Consider the following 24,687-nt stretch of genomic DNA (forward strand, 5'->3'; position numbering starts at 1 on the left):
ATTCTCCTTTCTTGACCTTTTCCTTCAACACTTCTTGTTTGCAATTATTTTCATTAAATTGTAGCACATGGCATGGAGTATTATATATGATTTTTCTTGAGTAGTGATAAAGAAATGGAGTACTCACCAGCTCTTCAACTATTTTTTCGGTCTCGAATTTATACATGCTCCGTCATTGCCTACTCTTCCCTCTATCCATAAGTCACCTCGTTTTATGATAGTTGGGGTTTGACTACTTTCTTCTGCTGAGTCGTCTATCCCCGTTCCTTTCTCTTTTTCTTGTTCTTTGATCTTCAATTTTGCTTTCAATTTTTCTTCCAATTTCTGCTTGGCTTTTCGATATCCTCCACGAGACATTCTGTGAGGGTACTTGTTCTTACTCTGCCTCTCTGCAGCAACCTTACTTATAGCCTGCAAAAATAAAAGAGAACGACTTATTAGCAGAATACGAACTTATTTATTACTACCAGCATGATACTAAAATATAAACGAATCTGAATCTAAGTACTTACTTTAAATTCTTCTGACAGTCGAGACTCTTTAAACTCCTTCCATACTTCAGATTTGATGTAAGGATACTTCTTTACCGGATCAGTCTCAACAGGCAACTTTCGACCTTTAGGGGGTTTTCGATAAACATACACTGCAGTCAATTTTGACTTAAAGTTTGTCCACGTGGTATTTGCAATTTTGATAACTTCTTTGGTACTTTGTCTTTGGAATGTCAAAACCGACTACAAATGCCAAAACATCATATGTGATTTCGAATGTCCAAAATTTGTCATTAATAATAAGCGGGAAAATTAATTAGTATCTTACCAAAACCTCATCCCAAATCTTCAGCTTAAACTCCTCTCCCACATGCTTCAATGTACGAATGGTAATTGGCACTTTCGAGCGTCCAAGTAGACCAACATAACTCGTATACTTAGCACCAATCTTCTCAATTGGCTCACCATCAGAATCAAATTCTACTTTAAGCTTTTTACCTTGATCATGTAATGCTGTCAACTCCTTCATAAGCACCACGCTTTTGATCTTTCTTGGACGAGTTGTACTACTACATGGTACTGATGAAGCCATGATGACCTGCATCAAAATAAATTAAAACAGATCAGAAAATGGACAAAATACAGCGAACATGTACAGCAAGAAAACTATTTTACTGAAACAAGGTAAACTTAATTACCTCCTAGCAGCTAGATGTATGCAATTGCTCTCATAGATATAAAAATCATAAGTAATTGAACATAAGGAAGACATTAGGTCAGATGTTAAAGTAAGGAACAGGTGAAAATAAGTACAGATTGAGAGACGACTATTACTTAAAATAACGACCCGTGCTCTGCAGGATACTTTTTAGGGTGAATTGACTCTCCAAATCAAATTACTCCAAAATACAGCTCTAATGATAAATGATAAGTACAGTGACTTAAACAACTAAAAATAGGAAAGACATTAAAATGGAAATACTGTCTTAAAATAAAAACATAACAAACAAACAGAAAAATGAGTGAGAGCAATTGTCTTAACATAAAAGTCAACCCATAAAGTTGCAAACAAAAACTAGCTACTGATTTTTTCTAGGTCAACCCTGTGGGTTAATATCCGTATACTACCCTTTAATTGCAGGACTATAACGTAAATTTAAACATGCAATTTATAGTCATAAAACGAAAAACATAATGAAATGATTAATGTATAGAAATCAACCTCGGGTCCTTTGATGCACGGCGTAAAGAAAGTAAATCAAACCGATTCCCTCCTAATTGTTGCACCCAAGACCTTGTCCGAGATATGCCCTTGTGCTAGATGGTGTTCTCCGATTGCTTTGCAATATTGGGAGAACTGATGTGTGTTTTTTTCGAGATGAGAGATCTCAGGTTTTTCAGAGGAGAATACTCTTCAAAACCCTAATTTTTGTTTCAAATGATGATTAGGTCAGAAGGGAGGAGAAGCTCTCCCTTTTGATCCCTCTCACTCAAGCAAAACCGAGACCCACACAAGGGAAGTGGGCTTCCACTTCCTCTTGGTTTTAACTCGTGGTCCGGTTCATTAAATTCCAAATGTATATGACGCGGTTTGATTATAAATCGTCATCGGTTATCGGAAATTAAGGCATCGCCTAATAATACGGGTTAGCTGAATTATTAATTCGTGTCCGACAAAAACAGTATTGTATAATTATATTCAATATACATTTAATTAAATATAAATCGTTTTATATTTAATTTTACGAATTAACTGGTTAATTCGCCTTAGCCCATGATATTTAATCCGTATTAAATATAATATCTCAACATCACATATTTGACAAATTACTAGTCAAATAACTCGGACTAACTGGTTAGTCAATCTTGGCATCTACATGACAGTATTTTCATACCGTCACATCTCTCGAACGTATCCTATAGGTGTGACTTTTAGGGACCAGTTGATCACCGCATCCGTATGACAATAACGTCAAACTTATCTAGCAAGCCAACCGTTATTGATAAACGTGGATCAACCGATAATAATACCAAAAGTATGCCCTTTGATCCTTTTAGAGGTTTATGAGTCCTTGCACCAATGTTAAGGACACCAACCCCAACAAGCTCCCACTTGTCCGTACAAGTGCATGTGCAATGACGTTATCCGCACTAACTGGAGGACACAAGCTCCAACAAACTCCCACTTGTCCGTACAAGTGTATGTGCGATAACCGAATCTCATATTCATTTAAAATCTCTCCCACTCAATGTAAAACAATTTGCAGATCCGGATCCGCAAAGGTCGTATTTTACAATCGATCTGTATCAAGAGTGGTTTCCCCGACTAGAGAGTAACTTAACTGATAAAACGAATCCGTATTCGAGCATGGCCATGCATTTCGATTCTGACTCCTCGAGTGGCCCCGAGAAATATCGAGTACCTGATAAAGGCTGAATATTTCCTTCAACTCGAACTCCTTCCGATCTAAGCACAGCATGAAATGACCCAGAAAAAATCTACTTGGCCCCCTGTTACGGATGACCGTGAGAAAGAAACCAAAGTCACCCAAAATCTGCCGTAGTCTCAAGAGACAGTCGATAGTCAAAAGAATCGACTCTTAGGATCACTATGGAGGTCCTATCCACGACCGGGCACGGAATGTTATAAAACATTTAGGACTCCACGTCGATGTCACAATAGTGTCCTACGAAATATCCGTATAAATCGCCTCTGTGATTGGTCAGTCAATCGGTTGACTTATGGCTCGTTGAACCCACCATCAACCAACGTTACAAAATAATTGCCAGAGTTATCAGCTCATGTGGGCAATTAAGGACTAAAAAATATAATGTTCGTTCAGTTCACTTTGTGGTGTTCAAAATTTGTCGTACAAAACCACATGAAAAACAAAATATATATAAAATATCAAAACGATGATGTTGTATAGAGTACAAAAGCGAATGAATCTGATCCATAAAAGAGTACTACAACTTAGGAACACGTTTAATTCCCATGGAATTAACATGCCCTTCATGCTTGTCTTGTCGTAATGCTTTAGTGAGAGGATCTGCTATGTTATCATCTGTAGCAATCTTTTCTATCACTACTTCCTTTTGCTCCACGTAATCCCGGATTAGATGAGCTTTCCGTTGTACATGTCTAGACTTGTTGCTAGACTTTGGCTCCTTAGCTTGGAAGATGGCACCACTATTGTCGCAATAGATGGTGATCGGGTCATTCGAACTAGGCACTACAGAGAGCCCATGTAAGAATTGACGCATCCATATCGCTTCCTTTGTAGCTTCAGACGCGGCATAGTACTCGGACTCAGTCGTAGAATCTGCTGTAACAGTTTGTTTCGAACTCTTCCGGTGATGCAAACACCATTAAGAGTAAAAATGAATCCAGATCGAGATTTGAATCATCTCGATCCGTTTGGAAGCTAGCATCTCACAGAATCGGTTTGCGCATAGCTTTTGAGAGCCTCCATAAGTCAATGCCCAATCTTTAGTCCTCCGTAGGTACTTAAGAATGTTCTTGACCAGCCAATGTGGTTCACCGGATCTTTGTTGGAATCGACTTGTCATACTCAATGCATATGCCACGTCCGGACGTGTGCATATCATGGCATACATGATTGATCCTATAGCCGAAGCATAAGGAATCCGTGTCATGCGCTCTTTCTCTTCCGGTGTCTCGGTGCCCGAGATCGCTCAAATGCACCCCTGGAGCCATAGGAAGGAACCCCTTCTTGGAGTTAGTCATCCTGAATCTCTCTAGGACTTTGTCTATGTAAGACTCCTGAGAGATAACATCCGTCGTGATCTATCTCGATAGATACGGATGCCTAGAATTCTTTGTGCCTCTCCCGGATCTTTCATCTGGAAATGGTTTTTCAACCATACTTTCACCGAAGTTAAGAGAGGTATGTCATTCCCAATCGGGAGTATGTCGTCAACATACAATATTAGGAAGACAATCTTGCTCCCACTCGACTTGATATATAGACATGGTTCCTCGACCGATCGAGTAAATCCATTGTCTTTTATCACTTGGTCGAAGCGATGATTCCAACTCCTTGATGCTTGCTTAAGTCCATAAATGGAACGCTTAAGTTTGCACACTTTCTTAGGATGTATTGGATCAATGAAACCTTCGGGTTGTACCATGTACAACTCTTCCTCCAAAAAGCCGTTTAAGAAGGCGGTTTTCACATCCATTTGCCAAATTTCATAGTCATGAAAAGCGGCGATCGCTAAGATAATCCGAATGGAACGCAGCATGACTACGGGTGCAAAAATCTCATCGTAGTGCAAACCTGGCACTTGGGTGAAACCTTTAGCAACTAGTCGTGCTTTGTAGATATCTTGTTGACCTTCCACAGAATGCTTTATCTTGTAAAGCCATTTGCATTGAAGGGGACGAACTTAGCAGGTAAGTCAACAAGATCCCACACGTTGTTCTCATACATGGAGTCCATCTCGGATTGCATGGCCTCAAGCCATAGCTTTGAGTCGAAACTAGTCATGGCACCTTTATAGGTTGTGGGTTCACTACTCGTTAGAAGTAGAACGTCATCTATGTCATGTTCCTCGACCATACCAATGTATCTGTCCGGAGGAATAGAGACTCTTCCCGACCTCCTAGGTTCCTCGGGAATATTCACCGCAGCCGGGATTGAAGGAACAGGTTCCTCCAATGGTTGCTCGGTGTTTGGTTCTGGAATCTCCGACAGGTCGAAGGTTCTATCACTCTTTGCATTCTCGAGAAATTCCTTCTCTAAGAATGTCGCACTAGCCGCAACAAAAACGCGTTGTTCGGTTGGCGAATAGAAGTAATGACCAAGTGTTCCTTTAGGATAACCTATAAAGTATGTCTTGACCGATCGCGGGCCGAGCTTATCCTCGTGTCTCCACTTGACATAAGCCTCGCAGCCCCAAACCCGTATAAAGGACAAGTTAGGGACCGTTCCCTTCCATTGTTCATATGGAGTCTTGTCAACATGACTTTAGACGGACTTGATTTAAGTATTAGAGCGGCCGACAAAGAGCATAACCCCATAATGAATCGGGTAAAACCGTGTGACTCATCATGGATCGAACCATATCAAGTAGTGTTCGATTTCTCCGTTCGGACACACCATTCAATTGAGGTGTTCGGTGGAGTTAAGCGTAGGGCAATCCCACGATCCTTTAGGTGTTGATCAAACTCGTGAGAAAGATACTCGCCACCACGATCCGAACGCAGTGTTTTAATCTTTCTACCTAATAGGTTCTTTACCCTATTCTGGTATTCCTTGAATTTCTCAAAGGATTCACTTTTGTGCTTCATTAAGTAGACATAGCCATATCTACTTAAGTCGTCCGTGAAAGTGATGAAATACCTATAGCCTTCTCGTGCGGTGATTGACATAGGGCCACATACATCCGTGTGTATAAGTCCTAATAGGTCAGCAGCGCGCATTCCAACACCTTTGAAGGAAATACGAGTCATCTTACCGATGAGACATGATTCACACGTGCCAAATGATTGAAAATCAAAGGCCGAGATAGCTCCATGTTTGATGAAATTTTTACGCGTTTCTCATTAATGTGTCCCATACGGCATTGCCATAGATACGTTTGATCTTTGTCACCAACCTTTAACTTTTTATTCATTACGTGTAATATTTCCGTGTCCGATCTAAAACATAAATTCCGTTCATGGAGACCGCCTTTGCCAGTAAATCATATCGTGTAATGAGAAAATGCAAGTATTATTTTCTATTACAAATGAAAAACCAAGTTTATCAAGTGCAGAAACTGAAATAATGTTTTTCGAAAGACTAGGAACATAATAGCAATCATATAATGACAACTCAAATCCGCTAGGAAGCTGGATCACATATGTCCCCTTCGAGATGGCAGCCACTCTTGCTCCATTCCCAACACGCAGGTCCACCTCACCCTTTACGAGGGGTTCGATGTTTTGAGCCCCCGCACATGATTACACGAGATGAGAACCACAACCAAGTATCAAGTACCCAAGTTCCGTAACTTGCGTGGTTAATCTCAATCATATGAATAAAAGTAGAAGAAGAGGAAGACATACCAACAGTTTAACACGACCGCCTTTAAGTCCTCATGATAAACAGGACATGTGCGTCTCCAATGCCCATCTTGTGGCGGTGATGGCATTCCATGTTTTCATTCTTGCTCTTTGTCGCGCCCGATGAGGTGCTCGACTCACCAGGCCCACTCTTACCCGAACCCGACTTCTTGAACTTCGCCTTACCTATCGCTAGGTTTGCTCGAGCTTTGCCCTTACCTTTCCTTTATTCGACACAACGAGAACATCTTGTTTCATGCTCCCACTGAACTTCATGTCCTTCTCGGTGCGTACGAGGAGGAGTGCGAGTTCATGCGGAGTTTTCTTCAAATCATTCATATAGTAATTCGCTCTAAATTGCGAATAACCATCGTGGAGTGAATGAAGAATACGGTCGATAACAATATTCTCGCTGATGTTACAGTTAAAGGTCTCCCGTTTCTCGACATTCTCAATCATGCGAGAATGTGTGGGCTAACCGGTTGGCCCTTCGGAGTCTCGCATCAAAGAAGCGAGTGGTATGCTCATAGGTCACGATTCTCGGTGCTTTCGAGAATTCCTTAGTGAGCGTGGTGAAAATCTTGTTTGCACCATGGGCTATGAAGCGTTTCGGCAAATTGGGTTCCATTGCAAAAATGAGTACGTTTTTAATCGCACCCGCTTCCATACATAAATCATTAAACTTGGTGACTTCAGCAGCTCTAGCCGTGGGACCTGGGTTTGCCGGGATGGGCTCCAAGAGATATTTGAGCTTCCCGTCGCCGCGGGCAGCATTCCGTAATGCCGCCTCCCAGTCCGCGAAGTTGGATCCATCATTCTTGATCGAGTAGACCGATTCATCCGATTCATGAAGATCCGGCCGGGACTCACGGTCCAATGTGGCACTTGGCATTGGGTTATCACTTGAACCAACCATTTGTTGTTTAGCGATTTAAAATCGTGATCTACACGAAAAAGAAAGAAAAACAAAACGAAATAAGCAACTCATCGAGGTGATTTAAGTCTATTTTAAAATTCATTTTAAACATGTAGACTCTCGCACTTGCATAATTGATCTCCCTCAAGAAAGATACAAGTGATCCCAAGACTCAATTTCTGTAAATTGATAAGCCAACTGTTTAGCTAATTCTTCCGGAAGAACTCTTGGTCGATAGATTTCCGTAAATCCTATCTATAGTCCACCATAGTCACAGGATCGTACGAGTGACCACAGTGTTGAGATAAAATAGGTCAATCGGTTCCAACTTACCCGACGTAGAAGGGGTCATATTATGCCTACCGACGAAGAAGGGACTCATTGAAGTTTGACCTATAAAGACCGTTCTCAATTTTGGTTTATACGAGGAAGATCCCATCAACAAAATTATAATTCATTTTAAGTGAACGAATAACTAGCGTCCGTCGTGAATGAATTTATTTGGATGATGGCTTTAAAACGTGTGACATGAGAATGTCAATGAAAACTAACTCGTGACCTCTATATGTGTCAGTTTTCATGCAATAAATTAGGTGGTCTGGTTTTTAGGCGGAAAATGATGCATATTATCGTTGCATAAAAATAAATGAAAGAATGCAATACGTAAATAAAAATTTCCTAGTGTGGCCTATCCTAGTATAAGAACATAATACAACTTTGGAATCCACCGTTGGACCCGAAAAGCTTGTCTTGATGTTCCATCTTGATCCATGTAGCGGGAGTGAGCATCCGGTCTCCATCTTTGGTCTTCTCAAAAATTACAATTAAAATTACAAAATATAAACCTATTTACATTCTAATTAAAAACTGTAATTACAAGTGAAAAATCCAAAACGGAGATACGAAATCTCAAAATACAACCAAGACCGTGTTCCATCATTACGGTAACACGTTCTACTAAGGCCACACTAAGTTACAACCGTTTGTAAAATTAAATACGTAATAAAAGGGCATTCACGACATTCAAAAATTAACGATAAATAAAAATGCATCAACTAAAAACAAATTCATTCGTGACATAATTCCGTAATTATGTTAAATTTATCCAAACAACCTTTTAATGATTAAAATTCATGTGATAAAACCGCTTCTATCATTTAATTTTAATCTAATACAAAATTACTTTAAATACGCTTTAAAATAACTTAATGGTACGTGTGTGAACCGTTTCACAATCATAGCGAGTGTACAATATCCGTATAATGTACATTATGAAGCCAAAAAAATTTAAATCAAAAGAAACAAATTTTCAAAAGTCAAAGCGAAATCCCTCGATCCAGGGACATAAGTGCTCGATCGAGGGACAGAGGGCTCGATCGATCGAATCGCAAGTCGATCGAGAGGTATGCTAATCAGAGGTACTCGATCGTATTTAAGCGGTGGTCGATCGAGGACTTATATCACAATCCGCTCGATCGAGTACGAGGACTCCTCGATCGAGCAAGTGGGGTTTTAAAGCAGGTCGATCGAGTACAACAAGGACTCGATCGAACAAAAACTTGTGAAGAAAAACCACTCGATCGATTAAAAACTTGGTCGATCGAGTGCAAAAGTCTCTGGAAAACTTAAAACCCTCGTGAAACAGTTTTGGTGAAACAAAACAAACGCTATTTTGATCAAAACTGATTGAAAACAAAACTACAAAATGCTAGACATTAACATATTGTTATAATGATCGGGTAAAATAACAATATGCATAATATCAAAACGAAAATAACCCGTGTAAAACATGTCACGATACGGTTTTCGAGACAAAACAACAACAAGAGCAACCGTGTAAACATGACACGGTTCCCAATGCAACCAAAAACGCAGCAATAATGAGAAAAAAATATCTGCCGTGAGAATTGCAGCCGCACGGAATTTTAGACAAAACAAAAATCGTTTCAAGATAGTTTTATGAAAAACACATGGAAAAATTCACGTGGCCTCGCTCTGATACCACTTGTGGGTTAATATCCGTATACTACCCTTTAATTGCAGGACTATAACGTAAATTTAAACATGCAATTTATAGTCATAAAACGAAAAACATAATGAAATGATTAATGTATAGAAATCAACCTCGGGTCCTTTGATGCACGGCGTAAAGAACAGAAATCAAACCAGATTCCCTCCTAATTGTTGCACCCAAGACCTTGTCCGAGATATGCCCTTGTGCTAGATGGTGTTCTCTGATTGCTTTGCAATATTGGGAGAACTGATGTGAGTTTTTTTCGAGATGAGAGATCTCGGGTTTTTCGTGAGGAGAATACTCTTCAAAACCCTAATTTTTGTTTCAAATGATGATTAGGTCAGAAGGGAGGAGAAGCTCTCCCTTTTGATCCCTCTCACTCGGCAAAACCGAGACCCACACAAGGGAAGTGGGCTTCCACTTCCTCTTGGTTTTAACTCGTGGTCCGGTTCATTAAATTCCAAATGTATATGACGCGGTTTGATTATAAATCGTCATCGGTTATCGGAAATTAAGGCATCGCCTAATAATACGGGTTAGTGAATTATTAATTCGTGTCCGACAAAAAACAAGTATTGTATAATTATATTCAATATACATTTAATTAAATATAAATCGTTTTATATTTAATTTTACGAATTAACTGGTTAATTCGCCTTAGCCCATGATATTTAATCCGTATTAAATATAATATCTCAACATCACATATTTGACTAATTACTAGTCAAATAACTCGGACTAACTGGTTAGTCAATCTTGGCATCTACATGACAGTATTTTTATACCGTCACATCTCTCGAACGTATCCTATAGGTGTGACTTTTAGGGACCAGTTGATCACCGCCATCTGTATGACAATAACGTCAAACTTATCTAGCAAGCCAACCGTTATTGATAAACGTGGATCAACTGATAATAATACCAAAGTATGCCCTTTGATCCTTTTAGAGGTTTATGAGTCCTTGCACTAACTGTTAAGGACACCAACCCCAACAAACCCATAACCCTTCTTCATGGTCATCTCGTAGATAAAAGTCATCTACATCATCAGTAGTCGTAGGCGGCAATCCAGAAGAAAAAGGAGGCAATTCGTCATCCACTTCATCCATTGCTTCTTTACCCACAAATTGCTTCTTACCATGAAGGACAATCGACCACTTCTCATCCGCTGGATCTTTAATATAAAAGATTTGTCTTGCTCGATTAGCCATAATGAACGGCTCGATTTGTATCCTTCACGTGAGAAATCTACCAACGTGAAACCCATCCTATCAACTCGAACGCCCTTATTATGCTCAACCCACATACAACGGAAAAATGTATCCTAAACCGAACGTAGTCTAACTCCCAAATTTCTTTGATGACCCCAAAGTATGGCTGAGCATCATAAGGTGTCTAGTATCTTTAGCACTAGCAACACTCATTGACATAGCCATCAAAGCTACTCCACTATTTTGCATAGTACTTCTATCATCTTGATCCTTAGTGTAAAAGGAGTACCCATTGACGTCATAACCTTGATAAGTTAACACATGAAAACTAGGTCCATGTGCTAACCACCTTACCTCATCAGAGACTTTCTCACGCTCAAGTAATGACTCGTTATCTACTTCATCGAGAGAACCATTTATGAAATAACCGATTATGCTCCATTGCTAACCACCTTTCTCCTTTAGAAGGATTTTGAGCACTTAGAAGGGTTTGATGCTTCTCTAAATATGGATGCACATCCACCATGTGTTGGAGAATATACAAGTGTGCCTGATCAAGGGTTTCTGGATTAGCAGTTACTACTTTTTTCCCAAGAGTACCTTGTCCCTGTAGTCTTCCTTCATGTCGAGATGTCGGAAGCCCAATAGGTTCAACATTAGACATGTACTCATTGACAAACTGTAGGGCCTCTTCGCAATATAACCCCGAATCATACAACCTCTCGCCTGTTTTGGTTTCTTACATAGGCGGCTAAAGGCTTCATATATCGCTCAAATGGATACATATTTCTTAAAAATACCGGTCCACAAATCTTAATTTCCCTCACCAAATGTACTACTAAGTCGCATTATATCGAAAAAGGAAGGAAGGAGGGAAAAACATCTCAAGTTCACACATAGTAGTAATAACATCTCGTTGTAATGTATTCAATGTATCTGAGTCAACAACTTTTCTAAATATTGCATTGAAAAAATAGCAAAGTCGAATAATAGCTCCCCGAACATGATTAGGCAGAACTCCACGAAGCGCAACAGGTAGTAATTGTTGCACTAAAGTGTGACAATCATGTGATTTCAAACCCACCAGTTTTAAGTCTTTCATAGACACAAGATTTCTTATGTTCGATGAATAGCGTTGCGGAACCTTCACCCCATGTAAACATTCACAAACACTTTTTTTTTCATTTCGTGATAAAGTATAACAAGCTGGGGGTAAATAGGTCATTGACCCTCTAATTTGTGGTGCTAGTTCTGGTCGTATATTTTGAGCAGCCATATCTTGTCTTGCTTTGACACCATCCTTTGTTTTACCAGGGATGTTGAGAAGTGTGCCAATAAGGCTCTCACACACATTTTTCTCCACGTGCATGACATCAATACAATGTCTCACGGACAAATGTTTCCAATATGGTAAATCCCAAAATATAGACCTCTTTTTATATAAGGTCCCATCACTTCTCTTATAAGGTTTTCCAAAATTATTTTCAATGTTTTTCACTTTCTCATAAACCTCTTTCCCACTTAAAATTTTTGGAGGGTTTCTAAGTTCTTGTTTTCCATTAAATGGCTTCATTTTTTTCCTATAAGGGTGTGAGCGGTGGAGCAACCTTCTGCTACAAAGGTACACATTCTTTCCTCCATGAACTAAACGATCAGAAATTGTATCCTCCTCACAAATTGGGCAAGCTTTAGCCCCTTTCACAGTATAACCAGATAGGTTGCCATATGCCGGGAAGTCATTAATGGTGCAAAATATCATGGCACGTAGGTTAAAAGTCTCACCACGATAAGCATCATATACCTCTACCCCTTCATCCCATAATAACTTTAAATCATCCATCAATGGTTCCAAGTAAACATCTATGTCATTTCCAGGTTGCTTAGGCCCGGAAATTAGTAGTGACAACATAAGATATTTACGTTTCATGCATAACCAAGGAGGCAAATTATAAATTGTTAGAAAACAGCCACGTACTCCATCGACTACTTAGATTACCAAATGGATTCATACCATCAGTACATAGTCCAAGCCTTAAATTTCTAGCATCAGACCCAAATTCAGGAAACAAATGCTCTATGCTTTTCCACTGAGTTGAATCAGCAGGATGACGAATTTTGTCATCTAAAATTCTACCATCACCACCAAAGATGCCAAATTAAGTTTCTCGCCTCTTTTAAATTTGCAAACATTCTTTTAAATCTTGGGATAATGGGAAGATACCACAAGACTTTAACTGGGACACCTTTACTATTTGTGGAATTCTTTTTCGGCAACTTATAACGTGAACTCCCACACTTTGGACATTTGTCTAATTCTTTATAATCTTTCCGAAACAAAATGCAATCGTTACGACATGCATGTATTTTTACATAATCAACTCCCATTGGACACAAAATTTTCTTAGCATCATACGTACGCTTAGGGAGTTCATTGCCTTCCGGTAACATCTGACCCAAAAACTCAAGCAAAGTTGTGAAACTTTTATCACTCCATCCATTTTTAGCCTTTAAACTATACAATTTTAAAGTTGCTGATAGGCGTGTGAAAGTTGAACCAGGGTAGAAGGGTTTTATTGCATCACCAAACAGCCTATCAAACATCTCAATTTCACTTGGGTCTACAGCGGATTTTTTCAAATCATTTATAAGATTGTCTACTCGATCAACATTTTCATCAAAATCCTCTCCCTCAAAGTCGCTATCATCCCTTAAATTATTACACAAAGTGGGCAGCACATCCTCCCCATGCCAAATCCACCTTGTATAACTCTTGTCAATACCATTAATTAGGAGGTGACTTTCCAATTCTACCGCATCAACATACTCATTATTCCCACATTTAACACATGGACAGAAAAGTTGTTCCACATTCTCTGCATTATTCATAGCATGTCTAACAAAATATTCCACCCCTTCCCTATATCTTGAATCCAAACGATCAACAAACATCCATTCGCGATCCATATCCATACTCCAAATTTACTGCAATAATAGGGAAGAGGGTTAAAATCTGCTTATTATTTTCAGAGTTCATCACTTCACCTAATTACTTAACTCTCTACTCCTTAATTAACATTCTACCTTACTTTTACTCCTTACTTTGTTTATTTACATGCTTTTTATGCTACAACGTATTGACTGAAAATAGTAAGCAGATTTTCAAACATGCTAATCACAGACCATACATTCACTACACATTCACACATGCTAATCACAGACCATAGACCCCCAATTTGAGCATACATTCACATACATTCTTTCACAGACCATACATTCACACAACTACCAACTAATCTGCTCATACAACCACATCAAAAGAGACCCAATTCAACTAAACATTAGAATGATAAGTTTGATAATCTAATAGTCAAGTTTCGAAACTTTCTGAATGATTATTTAAAAACTAAATGGCAAAATTCAAGCAAAGAAGGTGCAAAATAATTAATACAATGCTCATCCGCTTATACACAAATTCATCACTTAAACAAACAGCAATTCAACTAACAACGAGTATCATTCATATATAAACCAGGAATATAAATGCATGTAATACAATAATAGCAATGTATAATAATAAACCCCTAATTAGATTATCAATTAAATTATAACCCTATAATTCATTCTTTAGTCAAAATTACAAACAAATCAAAAACCATTTCAGTAAAATATTCAAATAAACCATAAAATGATCGAGAATAAATATATAAATGATAGGGGAAGATTAATTACCTAATAATAAAGAGCGAAGAAAGAAGCGGCAGCAGCTAGGGTTTGATGTCGCGAGGTGATGAGAACGAAGACTGATGATATCGCCGGTGAAGAGAAGAAGGATGATGTCGCCGGTGATGAGAGAAGAAGGGATGAACGATGAAGCAGCAGCAGCAGCTAGGATTTTGGGTTTTTGATTGGGTTTTGAAGTGAAGAAGCTAAGGGATGAAGGATGTATAGAGAAGAAAGGGATGAACGAGTAAGCTAAGGGTTTGGGTTTGTCTCAGTATGCTAGTGAAAATAATTTGGGGCGGGGGAATTGTTTTCATTTTGCGCCCAAATTGAGGATTATATGGACATGGGTTGTAATTTAATCCGATGTCCATTATAATGGACATGGGTTGAAAATAACAACCGATGTCCATATAATATAATTACATCAGACTTTTATAAAAATCCGATGTGCAAACTTATTACATCTGTTTTTTCAAAAATCCGATGTCCATCCACTGATGTCCTTGATGAATTCTGTAGTAGTGTCAATAATCAAAGAACGGCACCAAGGAGATCTTCTTTTAGGAATGAGAGAAGACCAAGGATGAGGGGAAGTTCTTCCACCTCCTATGTCAACACATTAAGAAGGGAGCATGAAGAAATAGTGGATCTTACAAGACTTGATGACTTCTCAAATGTTGAGTTATAAATGATGTGCAAAGACTAGTCTTCCACCGGCTTCTAAGTAAGAACATTCTCCCTACTAAGTTTTTATATCATGATACTTTGAGGAAACTTGGAATTTATCACCAAGTGGAAGCCCTCTTTGAAGTATTTGGACTCTCTACCCTTTTCCACATGCATGAGCAAACTTATCGATCCCTTGTGCTTGAGTTTCTGAGCTTTTTGAAGATTACAACCTTGAACAAAACAATTTGCATAGAATTTAGGCTAGAAAATGTTTCAAGGATGATGACCCTTGTAGAATTCGCAAATGTGCTTGGACTCGATGTTTCGCCTACCCGAACATCGAAGCCAAAGAAATATAGTGTTGAACCTTTGTGGAGGGCCATGACCGGCCGGGATTTCATACACAACAAGGAATGTCTCGCTTTTCATATTCAAAATCTGATCTTGAGACTTACTTATCGATTCCTCTCGGGCACTCTCTTTGCTCGCCGAGATCCGGCGATCGTGAACCAATTAGACCTTGTGTTTATGGAATCCTACCTCAATATTCAAGGAAGAAGTGTGTACCACTTCAATGCACCTCTAGTGTTACTCGAGAAATGGGCAAAGTTTAGGAATGGTGATGATGACGGGATGAAACACATTGTGAATGGAGGACTCATTACTAGGCTTGCAAAGCATTTCAATCCGAGGTTCAATGAGAATAATGAGTATGCTCCTCTTTCGGGAAACACGAGGATAAATGAAGACCTTATTCTCATTCATCATCATTGGATAACCCTTGAGGGGGTTGAAAAGCGCATCAAGTGGATAACGAAAGGAAGTGATCCGATTTACCTTCCAATGACCGGCCTACCACGGATTTCCCCGAGAAGAGGACCTTTGTCTACAATACCATCCTACCTCATCCCTCCAAACCCAACCCAACCAAGACAATCACCACCACCTCTAAATCAACAACAACAACAACAAGAGCAACAATCCCAAGATGAGAAGATCAAAGTGCCTCCCTACCTATTTCCTTATCAACCGTACAACCATCCCAATCCCTTCATCCTCCCCCGCGACGACTTTGTCGCGAGAATTCTACAAGATTTACACTACCGCCAATACGAAACCAACGTGGACATTTACTATGCACTCTATCCTCAATACCACGATATGGTTCAAAAGGGAAAGATTAGTGAGGAGGGAGCATTTCCCTCTTGGGCTCAAATGGACTTACTCTTCCCCAATTCGGAGAGGGCAAATGAAGGGGCAAACGGGAGACAAGAGGAGGGGAGCAACCATTCTTGCGGAGGGGACACGGTGGAGCTTGAAAGTGAAGAGGACGAGTTCATGGACCCAAGTTTGAGTGATGCATCAAAGGGGATATGGGATAGCGATCTAGAAGGAGATGATGCCGATCTCTAGAGGATTACTTCATAGCTAGGTGGAGCGGGCGAGAGGCACCCACCTAAGTTTAAGTGAAGTTTCCTTATCTCCTCTCTTTAATTTTCAAAGTTTCATGAAAAGAAGTTTGTGTTTTGTTAACTTGTATTTTATTAATCTTGATCATTGTTGGAGTAGTCCTAGCACCATAGAGGACTAACACCTCGGCCCCATTGAGGTGTTCTCATTTTATTGTTCCCACTCTAAAAAATCCAAAATGACAAATTTAGTTTCATGCTTTGCATAGTGTGTGCATGAACTACACCCAACCTTAGGACATTAGCAATAATGTCTAACTCGGTTTGGGGAAGTACATACATACACAACGGGAGGTAATCTAAATTATCCTCTCCGTCATAAACAAAAACCATGCATCATGTAGTGTAGATTAGTGTAGCTTGCATTTAGTGTAGAAATCATGCATCATGTTTGCATAATTTCCCATCATTTTAGCCATTGAGGACAATGCCCATATTAGTGTGGGGATGGGGAATTCTAACTCAACTTTTATTCAAAAATCCAAAAAAATTGAAAAATTTCGAAAAACCATAATAATTTGAAAATTGAAAAACCAAACATGTTATTTTCCTTTGTAGTGTAGCCAAGTTTATATTATTGTATATATTGTGTTTGTTCTATCCTTGTTCACATTGATCGACTACGCCACATCCGAGACATGAGGATATTGAAGACCGCATGGTATGATCTTTTCAATCTCCTTTTTCCTCTTTATGTTAATGACTATGTGGCTTTATTTTGATTGATGCGGTATAACAATGTGAACTTAGGACTTGCATTTAGTTTATATGTCATATTAGTTGGTAGAATCACTTGCATTAGGATGTATATAATAGTTGCATCATGGCATATAGTTGCATTTAGATGAAATATTTTTGAAAAATGCCTAATTGAGAACTTTGACAAGAGCAACTAAACCATTACAAATACTTTTTCAACTTAAGACTTCGCCTACTAGAATGGTTGTAAAACACCCTAGATTGTATCATACTAGTGTCTTTCGACCCATGACCCAAAGCCTAGTCAAGGGTTTGCATGTGAGTCACCTATCCAACCCCGTGATGCGATGTGGACTTGGTTAACTTGTCTAGGTGACCTTGATTGACCTTGTGGTATGGCAACCCAAAAATACTTTCTATCAATAAGTTTGAAGTGCTCATTTCAAAGATTTTGTATGTGGAAACGTTTTATTGCCAAGGAAACCTCAAATGTTATGAAATGTTGAAATATTTAGAATTTTAGTTGTTTTGATGGAGGCGTACCACTTCGATGTGTATTGGAGAGGGATCCATTGAATTGGGCCCCCACACGGTTGTGAATTCAACCGCCCAGAGACAGAGTGACTATCACCCCGAAAAGCTATTGTCTAGAGGTTAACCGGTTGCCTAATAAGCGATTGGCGAAAGCAAAGGACATTAGCACGGAAGGGACAAACCCCATCTCTAATTTTTGAAATGTGAAAGTTGAATGAGGTCAATTTTTGAATACTAGTCATATCCACCCTTGTTTACAACGATTTGAGCATTTTATTCCCAAAAAGCCTTTTTGTCAAGCCACTTTGTCGAGCTTGGGACGATCCATGACCTTTACTTTTGTAGAGAACTCGAGACTTGTCATGTCATATGCTACTAGCATCATGGGGATCATCATTCCACACCATCCGATCGCTCTTGACGAAAGTATTTGGAAATTGAGGACGAAAGTAGTCTAGTTTAACACCATTTGAAGGTGATTTAGTGCTATCCTCTTAGCCTTAGTGATTTGTTGAACTAGTATTTGTGACGGAATATATGCTCTTAAATTTGTTCTCTTTTAGTTGCCTCCGCCACTTGATGAGGAAGTGGCTATTCCTTTTGTAGATGCATCCATTATTTGATTTTGTGTGCTTAATGTTTGGATGTGTCGCCATTTTGGCAAGACCCACCTTGCATTGCAAGAAGGCATCCTACCTCATGGTTGTCTTGTTCTGAGTTGAAGGGGCGGAGTGAGACCCGCTAATTGTCTCATGTCGGCTATGTTATTAGGTTAGTTTAAATAATGGTCCTAGTCTTTGTCACCTCTTTACTCGGGACGAGCAAAAGTTCGGTTTGGGGATATTTGATGTGACCATAATTAGCGCATATTTAGTCCCCGAATTAGCCTTATTCCCATGCTTTTTAGTGCATATTTGGGTCATTTATTGTATTTAGCTCTTTGTTTTGCATATTCTTTGAGGTTTTGTGTCCTTGGTAGGAAAGGAGTGCAAACCTTGCATTTTCATGGCAAAATGAGACTAAATTGATTGAATTCAATGACCAAGCATCGAGGAGAGACAAGATTAGAAGGCCTTTGTACATATTATAGTAGTTGGGCAATGATGAGGAAAGATCCTTGCATCCCCGAGGAAATCCCCAAGGATTTTATGAAGAAAAGGGAAGAAAAGAAGAAGAAACAAGTCTGAGCAGCAATCCGTGCGGATTGTCCTGAAGACGCCCGTCCCCGGGACCACAATCCGTGCGTCTTCCATCAAAGACGCTCGGGCAGCAGCACCCAAAAGACCCCCGTCTTCTCCCAAAGATGCCCGGGCAGAGACTCACGAATCCGGCCGTCCCGAGCCTAAGACGCACGGATTCCAAGACAGCGCAAATTCGTTTCTTCAAGCTTCAAGAAAGATGCCCATCCTTCAGAAAATACCGGCGTTTCCTTAAGTAGGGACTTAATCGTCATTTAAGCCCTTAGTTAACCCTAATGCATCCACCTAATTTCCACTATAAATACCCCATTAGTCTAATTGGAAGAGCATGTTCTTCTTATCAATTCTTAGAGTAGTTAATATCAATCAAATCTCTCTTTAGTTTTGTAATCAACAATTAATCAAGTTTTAATACAAGTTTTATTTCCTTAATCTCTCTTTTGTTCATCCTTTATTTTGGGTAATTGAAGATTATTTGGGTTATTATTGGGAGATTGACAACCTCTCAATCAAGCATCAAGTACTTCTATTATTCTTTGCTTTATTCTTGGAATCATTAGTAGGTATAATTCTCTTAATCCCTTTTTAATTATTGTTAATTACTTTCATTTGTTCATCATGTTTCACTTTGTTGGTATGATTGACAACCTTGCTAGCATGTTCAACATGATAATGAGTGAGTAGTTCCATAGCTAGGGTTAATGGGTGATTAGGGGAAACCAACATGGGGAATGATTCATGCTTAAATTAATATGCTTTCATGGTTTATTTGCTTGCTTGTTTTGATCTCAACTCATGCACATGTTATGTTTGATGAAATGCGAGCCTATGAATCCTTGCATTTTTTACCCATCACCTACCTTTTCAATGAGACTTGTAAGATATAAACCAACTCGAGTCTCATTAGACCATGCATGTAGTTGAGTAGGGGAGACTAAGTCGACTTGTAGGTGTTGTACAATCTAATCGATTCGGCTCCGGGACCCAAACTTTCCTAGGATTGTAAGATATAACCCAACTCAATCCATCACAACAATAATTGCTTGCTTATAATTTGAGAACATGTTTGTATGATCAATTCCCATGAATCCCCTATGACCCCATGACACCCTAGTGCTTTTTATCAATTGTTTACAACCCTTTCAATTCATCTTGCTTATTTACTTTCATTGCTATTTAGTTTAGTGACCTTCTACATCAACCCAAATTGTGACACCCCTAAGACACCACTAGTCTCAATACAAATCTTATCTCAATTCCCGTCCCTTGGGATCCGACCTTTACTTGCCTCTTTACTAATTGTAGAGTTGTTTGTGAAGCTATAAATTGTGTTTTGGTCTAGGTGCTCCTAACGACAAGTTACCGAAAAGATTTTGTCCCGACCACTTAAGTACCTACAAAATATGATAGAACATGCAAATGCAACTAGGAATACAATATTAGCTCAAAATCACTAAGGTTAGTGCATAATGTCATACAAAATGGAGCTAAAATAAGGGGTAAAAATGTATATAATTTGGACTTATCAAACTCCCCCAAGCTAAGCCCTTGCTTGTCCTCAAGCAAGAAACCATATCCTATCAAATGCAATATCCCAAACAAGCTAAGCATAATGATTTCAAAACCCGAAACAAAATGGGCAATAGAATAATGCAAGAACTTGGATGAGATTTAAACGACGGCGTAGCATGAAAGACTTTGAATGAACTTTTAAGCTCCTGCATGATCTTTTGACTTATGGACTCTCACGGTGCACTCAAATTCTTTTATATGTGAAAGGACAATTTTGTGAATAAACACTCAACTATCCTCGACTTATAACAATGTGCCCACAATCTAATATGGTAATCAATCAAAACTAGTAACCCAAAACAATCAAATGCAAGCATGTTAAAGAAGCCAAATGGGTAGGAAGAAGGGAATATGTAATGGGTAAGAAGAGGGAACAAATGAATTATGGGTTGTGGAGCTAATGTCAAGCTAGAAACAACCAAATGCAAGGAAGCTCAATCCTAATTCTAACCTAATTTTGCAATTCAAATTATAAGAAAACTCTCCAAAATATGTAAATAATGCATGAGAGTTTCTCATATCAACTTCTTCTTCTCTTTTTTTCTTTTCAATTCATACTTTTTTTTTTTCATTTCATTTTCTTTTTTTCCATGCTTTTTTCATTCTCTTTTTTCTTTTCTTTTCTCAACTTTTTTCTCAATTTTCTTCATCATTTCATCATCCTTCTCTTTCAATTTTTCTCTTCTTCTTTTTTCTTGAGCATTAAGACAAAGCTCACATGATTTTCCAAATTTTGAACTAAATCCCAATTGAGCACCCAAACAAGACCAAACAAGCTACTAGCTCAACAAGGTAGGCAAGTTATAATGTAGCTAGGGAAAAATATTTGTGAAGGGGTCAAGAAGGCAAATATATTCATGTGAATGGCTCCAAAATGCTATAACAAATGAATGCATGCTTACAAAGAGATGACATGAGTGCGTTTTGATGAAACACACATCATAAGGAGATACCTGCACTCACCTAAGAGAGATCGGATATGGATGCATCGGTCAAAAGAGGTTTTACCTTACCATTTTGTAGCTTGCCAATAGTCAAGATCAAGCATATTCGGTTCATTTTTCATTTCCCATCTACTATGTCAAGAAATCCCCTTTTAGCTATTATCCCATCAAATAAGAATAAATCATTAGCTATAGGCTATCATTAGGATATGCAAAAGGGTATAAGTAGGACAAGCAAAAAATTAGAAGCAAAAATCCACACAAATTTTTCTAAAATTCTCACTAAATCTATACTAACTAAATGCAAACTAACTAATATGCGAATGCAATCTCCGCCCAAGCTAAACATAACATTGTCCTCAATGTACCAACATGTAAATTACCCAACTAAACCATAAAAAATGGCTCAAAGCACATAAACAAGAAGGACAAGAGGTCATATTTAATGGGTTGCGAGAAATAAACTAAAATGAAAACAAAGAAAACTTACTAAACTAGCGAGCCTCCCCCAAGCTAGCATAAACATTGGGGGATTCCTCCACTTAGCATCTCATCAAGGAAAAATGGGCCAAAATTCCGGTGGGTACTAGGTCCTTGATGCTAATAGAGGTTTTCGGATATGATTTGATTGAGAAATGAAGAAAAATAGAGAGAAGGAGTACCGTCCTTTGTTTTTGAAGCATATGGAGAATGATAGCATAACCCGTCTTTTATTAAAACACGTAATAATGTAGAAAGTCACGACCCCGATTGGGGAAGTCAACCCCGATCGGGTTGACCCCGAACGGGGTTACAACATGGGGTAGTATGCTATCCTTCAAAAGGTCTCTTCTCCTTTTCAAACACCTTCAAATCACAACTCAAAATAGCTAATTAGTCTAAAATTTATTCCTAATTCTAATAAAACATGAAATTGCGTAAAAATTGAAATAAAACAAAAAAACTAGGTTTTTTCCTAATGGATCCTCCATCGTCCTCTAAAAAGCACGTCAATGCCCTTAGAAGTAAATCATATACCTGCGCATGGGCAATACAAAAGCATATATACGCAATTGATAAGATATTAGCTTGAAAGATCAAAGATAAAGTAGGATAAATCTTATCAAAATGCGCATCCGAGATTTCAAAGAGAACCACCGTATCACTCCACTCGTCAGTAAGAGATGGAGCATCATGCTTAAGACCATGAAACAAATTGTTAGTGCATAAAATATCATCATAAACGGTCTCAATTGGGTGGTATGAAAACTCTAAATGGTAGGACTTTGGGGAATTGGGGGTTTCATCCCACTTAACCTCTATGTTAGCATCACTAAGTCCTCCATCAACTTTGAATTCGTCAACTACATCGCATGTGAAAGGATTTTCAAAGGTTTCACATGTCTCTAGGTAAAACCTCATCCGTTTCACTATGGTCGGGCCCAAGCTTATCCATGGCACGTGTGTCAACTGCCTCCTCCACGAAATGGTAAATTGGATAGACAATAGGGGGCATTTCAATAATGAAAGTTGGTTCATAGTCATAGTCATCCAATAATTCAATGGTTAGGATCAAAAGACTCACATTGGGAGGTTGGGAGAGCAGAAGCTTCGATACATCGCTCACTTTCTTCTCGTATTTCTATGAGCATGTCTCCGAGCCTTTTTAAGGAACGGGTTTTAGAAGCTTGTTGCTCCCAATAAACTTGAGTAAGCATTGTGAACTCTTCTACGACACGCCTTAAATTTTCTTGGCGAGCTACTTCCCGACTTTCGCAAGCCATGAACTCAAAGAAATTCCAAAGCTCCGGCCCAACCATGTAGTAGACAATCCCATTACTCAAGTTAAGAGCCTTTTCACGGGTCTCGAGATTCATTCCATCAAGCACGAGACGACCCTAGTAATCCCAATCAAGGTCATACCCAAGGGAAATGAGGGGGATGAGTCTAGTGTTGTGGTAGTAGTAAAATCGAGCATAATAGTCATGGAAAGGCTCATCCTTGGGTTGTGGAACGAACTCGTCATTCAGTCTGAAAGGTCAATAGCTTTATCACCTACAAAAATAAGCACCAAAACTACAAGAAAACGGTGAGATGAATCTCAAGGAACAAGTGTTCCCTTGAAAAAATAAAATAAGATAAAATTCAACAACTAATTAGTAAACAAGCTGTCTCCCCGGCAAGGACGCCAAAATTTGATAGGCTTATCGTGTACCTATGCAAAGATAATATTTATAACCTAGCAAAACAAATGAATGTAGTACGTAGGGGTCGAACCACAGAGAGACGGGAGTTGTTAATTAGTTGTTATGGATTGAATTTTACCTTGGTAGATTAACGTTTGCTTTAGTTGATTGGTTTAATGTAATGTAAAAACAACAATAAAAAGAATGTCTAGGGAGGTCGGGTCACACATGCTAATTATGTAAATGCTCATGTCAAGTTAGGAAGTTGATTTTACGATAAATGTTTAGGCTTAAAGACACCCACCTTATGATATTAGTGTCAACCATAGACCGGGTCCTAGAGAAACTCTCGTCCATGACTAGGTCATCCTACTACACATGCTTAGTCTAATTCAATTCCGCGCCTCTCGACTTTTAGAATGAATGAACAAACTTAATCAATGAATAAGGCCTTTAAACATAGATTAAACGTGACGATGCAAACATGTGATAGAAACAATTTATCAATTTAACTTAGCCTCATTTTAACATTTACAATTTACTTAGTCATGCATGGTTTCCCTTACTCCTTAGACAAATATAACTACTCAAACATGATGAAAATGTAAACTACACTAATGATAATTAAAATGATAAACATAATGGAAATGTAAACAGAAATTACCTTGCAATATGGAAATGAACTAGAAATGGAAGAACAATGCTTATAATGAAATAACTTGAAATGAAACTTTGGAATATAACTTGAACGGAAATTGTATTGAAATGTTTATAACATAAAGTAAATCTAAACTAAGCTAAGCTAATAACTAAACTAATCTAACTACTAAACTTAGAGAGAATTATGAAAAATTGTGTATGTGAATCGTCTCCCCCAAAAGCCTTGTGACGAATCCCATATTTATAGGATTTTAGCGTGTAACGTAAACAGGCCAAAAACACATGTCCCCGATCGGGGACACCCAACCCCGATCAAGGTTAGCAATACCCGGGTATTTTCCATTTAATGCT

The 24,687-nt window shown here is 38.7% G+C and overlaps 1 protein-coding gene across 1 annotated transcript; it reads right to left on the reverse strand.

Annotated features, from left to right (window-relative positions):
- Positions 1-12,838: 12,838 nt before the first annotated feature.
- On the reverse strand, positions 12,839-13,666 carry LOC141629014 (uncharacterized). The gene has a single exon (XM_074442088.1). It carries the CDS (start codon positions 13,664-13,666, stop codon positions 12,839-12,841), a length of 828 nt encoding a protein of 275 aa, XP_074298189.1.
- Between the last annotated feature and the right edge of the window lie 11,021 nt (positions 13,667-24,687).

This window comes from Silene latifolia, chromosome Y (assembly GCF_048544455.1).
Source record: "Silene latifolia isolate original U9 population chromosome Y, ASM4854445v1, whole genome shotgun sequence".
Taxonomy (NCBI): Eukaryota; Viridiplantae; Streptophyta; class Magnoliopsida; order Caryophyllales; family Caryophyllaceae; genus Silene; species Silene latifolia.

Bases quoted from the DNA above. Each gene is read 5' to 3' on its own strand.
- LOC141629014 (XM_074442088.1), bottom strand. From the start codon at position 13,666: ATGGATCGCGAATGGATGTTTGTTGATCGTTTGGATTCAAGATATAGG.